The 6,269-nt window shown below is 44.6% G+C and overlaps 1 protein-coding gene across 1 annotated transcript; it reads right to left on the bottom strand.

Moving 5' to 3' along the window:
* Window positions 1–213: 213 nt before the first annotated feature.
* Window positions 214–1,696, bottom strand: LOC144162399 (zinc finger MYM-type protein 1-like). Its single transcript, XM_077692905.1, has one exon. The coding sequence runs from the start codon at window positions 1,468–1,470 to the stop codon at window positions 484–486; it is 987 nt and encodes a 328-aa protein (XP_077549031.1). The 5' UTR covers window positions 1,471–1,696; the 3' UTR covers window positions 214–483.
* Between the last annotated feature and the right edge of the window lie 4,573 nt (window positions 1,697–6,269).

The raw sequence follows: 6,269 nt of genomic DNA on the forward strand, positions 1-6,269 counted from the left end.
AGCATCACACTTATCAGTCAGTGGTGTTATTGCTATAGGGGCTTAGGTGGAACCAAAGGTTGCTGCTATCTCCAAAGTTCTTTGATGCCATCCTGTAAAGTTAGGTCTGTTTCTATTTGTATATTGACGCATATAAAAACATGACATAAAATAATGGAAATGCAACAATACGAACAAGCACGCTATAATACATGTATGTATAGTCGCGGACAAATGAAACGCGACCAGGATAATATAAACCAGAACACATAAATAGCGCGATTTCTCTCCATGCAAGTCACATTGATGTGTGGCCTAATAACAATAACAAAGATGGAAAATGTGGCTTTCAAAATATACCAACAGTGCGCCATTTTTGGACCTCCAAGAACAGCATTTTTCAATTTTGCGTGTTCTTCTTCATAATTTTGTGTTCGCACTTCATGTGACCATGACTGTACATGAATGTCAAAAATGCACAAAAGCAGCAGGCATTTCGGACAGCTAGACGGGACCAAAGGTTGCTACTCGCTCCGCTGTTCTGCTCACAAATTCTTTGATGATGTCCTCTAACCTGAGGGCCGCCGTTCTTTCCTTATGAATGTTCAAAATCAGAAGATGCGACAACCTCTTCTGGGTCATTCGGTTGCGCAAATAAGTTTTTACTCGGCGCAGAGCACTAAAAGAGCGCTCCCCAGAAGTGACCGATGCAGGTATGGACAGCAAAAGCTGAACATACCGCACGACCTGGTCCATTAGCTCGCGAATGTTTTCCGGTTTGCTTTGCAGCATCTTCAAAATGCCCAGGGATGTGGTGGAATCGGCATCGTGTAGAAGAGTTGGTAGAAGCAGAAACTGCGCCGAGAGTCTGCACAGGTCAAAATCTACTGCATGCACTCCCAAAGACGCCTTTAGCCCATCAGCTGTGAACTGAGTTCCCCTTGCAGCGCTGGCTAAAATGCCTTCCAGTTTTACGAGCTGTAACATGCCCGGCTGCTCAAAACGCCGTTGCGTTTCATTCATAATCCGATCGGCAGCAGCGAAATACTCCTTGCGCAGTGCTGCTTTAACGTCGAGTGTAACTGGCTGAACAGGCCTGTCAGTCGCCTCGTACCGCCTAGGCGGTTTTGCCGGCCTGGACACTCGAGGCTCTTTCAGGCATAGGCGTGCTGCAGTTGTGCTCGTGTGCTGCCACAGCTCCTCAAACGCGGCATCAGAGCGCAGCCGAGAGATCGCCTCGCGGAGAGCCTCTGCAGCCTCTTTTGCACCCGCCGCTCGACATGTTGAGCTCTGGAAAGCCCTTGCCAATTCTTCACAAGGGCCGAAAAAAGCTATGGAAATGTTGATCCCTAACAACGTTTCAAATTTCTGCAAAAGGGTGTAGTAACCCCTGAAAATGGCCTTGCTGCCATCTGTCACTGAACCTGGTGTCTCCAAAAGCTCCTTGAGCGTCTCCTGTACCCTAGCGTAGTTGTCAAGAAACCTTTGCATGGACTTAACTCTAACGGTCCATCGCGTAGGGCAAAGCGGCAGTAAATTGTTTGGCCTGGAACCGTTCTCCAAATCTACTTCGCCCCCTGTAGAAACTACTATGTTGGCGTAAGCACTTTTGCGCTTTTTGGAGTCGAGGATTACGTTGGAAATATCTTTAACAGTGCTAAGAGCGTCTCCAATTATGTCGCAGCTCCTGCTAGCCTCCTCCAGTACAAGATCTAAACAGTGATTACTGCAGTGGACATACAAAGAACGCGGTTCGCAATCGCTAATTCTTTTTTGTACACCCGAAAAACGACCGGACATATTTGCCGCCCCATCAAAGCAGTGGCCACGGACGCAGTGAAAGTATAGGCCCAGGCGCAAAAGCATGTCCTTGATGGCAGAGTATAGAGTTTCAGCTCTGCTGTCGGGCGCGTTGTACATGCCAATATACTCTTCCCGAAGCTCAAGGGTCTTGCTCTGCACCCACCGCACGCAAAAGGTGAACTGCTCGTCACCATTCACATCCGTTGTTCCATCAGCGATGATACCGTAGAACGGGCTGGATTTCACGTCCTCCACAATCTCTCGCTGTACGGTATGCGCCATAATTTCTATAAGCTCATTCTGCACGTCCCCGCTCACCCATTTGTCCCTCTTAGCCATCCACGTCTTAAGGACCGGGACATCCTCTGATCTCTCATGAAGCAAATCGAGAAAATTTCCATCCAGTTTACCTTGTCCTCTAAGAGCTTGCCCTGTGCGGCAGAGATAGCGCACAGAGCTAACTATGACGCGAAGTACTGCCCTGGCATCCTCCTGATGTTTGTTGCATTGCTGCGAAAGGAGACTCAAAACAGGAATGCCTCTCTGGTATGACAAGTTTAGGCTCACGGAGTCAACGTGAAATTGGCTCTTTTCGTGCGATTTGAACCTTTCGATAGCCTTTTTCCAGTTGTTAAAACCAGTCTTAACAAAAGCTCGCTCCACATTTCTAGTGTTGTCCCCTTTTTTCTTGAAATGTCGACGGCACTCTTGACAAAAGACTAAGTCGCTCTTGCTTTGGTAGGACAGCCAAGAAAATCGCTCAAACCAGCCACGTTGACATGATCTACCTCCTTGGTTTTTTGGGAACCTGTAGTTTTTTGCCGGAAGTGACGGATGGTCGTTCAGCGCTGACTCGTCCTAGCTTGAACTCTCTCTCGAATTCTTGAAGGCGAGCGATTGCAGATTGCTCATTTCGTCCGAGCTGGTTGCTTCTTCCGTCCGGCTAGCAGGCCGCGATGTTTGGGCTTGTACAAATGAAATAAAAGGCATTCATTGCTTCTTCTGTTCCTATTCGGTTTTTAAATCAAGTTTACACTATTTTCCCTAGCCTATGTCTAACAAAAAAGTATTATTGGCATAACCGATAGTCATGACCTTAATTTGGATATACTGAAACTACTTACCCGCTGAGCAATCAGTCGACAGTGGTGACAGGTCCGGAGGACGGGCGCTGTCGTCAGGTAATGGTTGTGCAACAACGGCGTTCGTGTTGTCGGTACGGGATGGACCAATTTCTGCAAAATTCGCACCGTCCTTAACTGTCTCAAAATGCCACTTTTAAAATGCAAAAATGTATCAATGAAATATCAATTATTACCATCATGGCCTGTGCCTTGCTCTGCGCGATGACACTGTAGGCCGGGTCTTTCAGAAGAAATATCTGGTAGCGACAGAGAAAAGCGTAGAAGCAAAGAGAATTGTTGAACGGAGGCATTCACACAAACAGAACTCGTGATTATATACAAAAATCTGTGCATTATTATACCTTGACAATCTCTGCTTCCAAGGCATGCACGCTTTGGAGCTGGTAGAAAGAAACCACTGATCTTTCTTTGGGAGCCGGGCATTGCGTGAGGGCTGGGATCAAATAAAAGAGCCGTTAGTTGACGCTGCCCACACCTAACACACGTCGGCATGATCAATGCCCCAGTTCGTTTGGTTTTGTTGCACTAACAGTGCAACATGGATCGAGCTGAACAAAACTCAGCGTTGATAGACCTCTGTCCTGTTTCTTTTTCTGTTTTGAACAGTTTGTGACCAGTACGAAAGAAAATATAGAGGCCAAATATTTTATTGTATAGAAAAGCGGTGATCCGTAATCCGAGGGCTATATCAATTTGAATAATGGGAACTTAAATTGCATTTGTATTAGGAAATGTCGAGCAGCATGTGGCTGTTATAATATGAGAGCTAGGAAGTATTTTTAATTCGGTAATTCGGGTTCGGGATATTTTATGGCCTATTTAAAAAAATCTGAAAGACAGCCCAAAGGCCCCGAGACCCCCCAAGTGGTGGCTGTCATAGACGTCGACATAGAAACGTTATTTAATGTTTGCAAATAGAAACATTCGTAGCTTGACATTGCTCCCCTCCCCCCGCCCGATTACGAGGTCAGCAGCTACATAGTTGTAATACCACATGAGAAAACGTATTAAAAACATTAACATAAAAACACATATGTGAGAAAATCACGGGATGCTTCGGTGACAAACCAAACTGTTAAAGTTCTCCCACTCGGAGAAAAGAAAATGGCGTACAACAGTGAAATCATAAATAATTCAAGCAAAGCTATTCACATCAGAGAAAAACCAAAATTTGCATGCTACAAACACCTATACAACACTTGCATGGGAGATGTACAACTCGCAAACAATGGAAACGGAAAAAAATAAGAAAGGTGGTAAAGTTAAAAACAAACGCTACATTAGCGACAATGGCGCTCAAACACTACGCTATACATACAAATCAAGCCCATCTTTGAATGTAAGTCGATTTCCACTGCTCATCCAAAGTTTCGGGACAATGTTTTGCATCAAGTGGTCGTCATAATTTGTTCTAGTGGGACGGAGAGTCTAATAATCAGGTCGTCTCGTGTTGTAGGAATGCTCTTTAACGGTTAGGTTGGACATAGTACAAATAGAAAACGTTTCCCTTATTCTTTCAGCAACCCACGCCTTCCATAAACGGTAATTATAGTAATTGTTCGTGTTGACTAAACCAAACTATTTGAACAAAGATCTAGTTGGCTTGTCTGCTGCAACGTTGGGTATAAATCGAACAGCTTTATTTTGCACCTAGATATTGTAGGAATATTTGTAACCGTTGTTGGGCCCCAAACAAGAAAACAACAGTTTAAGTACGACAGGAACAGCCAATAATAAATGAGTAGCTTTGTATTCGTCCGCAATAGGTCACTATTTTTGTAAAGCAATCTCGTTACTCTCGACAGTTTGTTGACAACTTGGTCAACGTGCAATTCCCAAAGCATGTGTTCCCAAACTACTCATAAGATTTTTAAAGCTGGCTACAATCTCTACAGGACACGCATTTAAAACTAAATATTGGTTTTTATTGACATATTCACCTTTTGCACCAAAAATAACTGCCTTAGATTTTTCAGTGTTATTCTTGAACCCACTGCAACAAGCCCATACGGCTAATTTTTCAACGACCTCATTACCTCGTTGGAGTAATCTCTCGCTAGCCTCTTCTGCGATAAACAAACTCGTGTCGTCGGCGTAAATTACGAACTTCACTGACGGGTCTATCTGCACAATGTCATTAATATAAATATGAAATAAGAGCAGTCCTAGAATACTGCCCTGGGGAACACCAGAACATGTTTCCTGAATATCCGACTTGCAATTGTATTATTGTCACAAACTGGGAACGATGACTAAATTATAATGTAATAAGGCTGAAAGCCATACCTCGAATAGCATAGAATTCCAGTTCATGTGCAAGAAGATTACGATCAAGATTTACGATCAAAAGGAAACAGTCTTCTTTTTCTACATCAAGCGTAAATATCAAATCGTCAAAAGAAATAAAAACAAACATCAAGTAAAATTCATGACCTAGCTAAATAACGTTCGACTTTCTTACCGGGTACCAGCAATGCTCTTTAATGAGAACTTTATATCATAACTTCTTTTCGTTCTCCGTTCACGTCCATCAAGGTATTAGCGCGGATGCATCTTGCTTCTAAAAGCCTACAGTATCTCACCGATCTTTATGTAGTAAACTCGGTCTAAAAGTACTGCCAAAGCCGTTACATGCTGATTGGAGGAAGTAGAACATAAGATCAGAACAGGCTGTCGCGTCTCAAGAATTAAGGGCAACATGTGGATAAATTCATAAGAACGTCCTTTCCAACGCCTAAATGGAAAATGACGACTATTTTGCTCACAAACTGCGCCAACGGGCCTAGTGAATTTGTAGCGTAGCGTGTATAAGTGACTGATTGTCTATGTCCAAAAAAGGAAGACTAAACAGGCCTACCGAACTGATAATAATTGTAAAGGACGGTACATACCGTAGCGAGCGCAGTCTGCCGGTCCGGTAGTAGGGCCGGTCGCCGTCGTGCCTCCTGTGCGAAGGACTAGTGCAGCTTCGCACAAGCTGAACTTGCTTATTTAAACACCTTGTGACCCGCCGCAGGGCCTTTTAATCTGCCCATCGTTTCGTGGTTTCCAACGTCAGAAAGTCTCCGCAAACAATGCTGTCCCATCGGAAAAGTGACAGGTCCCCTCTCTGCTGCACCACCCTCAAAAGAGGGACACGCCTTGGGCGCACTGCAAGACTGCATACCCACAACAAACTTACGCTCAATGCCCTTGCCGGTTAGAAAAAAACGCAGGAAATAGGTGAGGAAGGGGGGGACACACTGCAGCACCTTACAGGATGTTCAACGCCGCCGCGGCATCGTTCGCGCTATTTTCGCGCTATTCTTTAAAGCTAAAGGACCTGGCCCACGTGCGAGCCCT

The sequence above is a fragment of the Haemaphysalis longicornis genome, unplaced genomic scaffold (assembly GCF_048455015.1).
Source record: "Haemaphysalis longicornis isolate Haplotype H1 unplaced genomic scaffold, Haemaphysalis longicornis Haplotype H1 scaffold_12, whole genome shotgun sequence".
Taxonomy (NCBI): Eukaryota; Metazoa; Arthropoda; class Arachnida; order Ixodida; family Ixodidae; genus Haemaphysalis; species Haemaphysalis longicornis.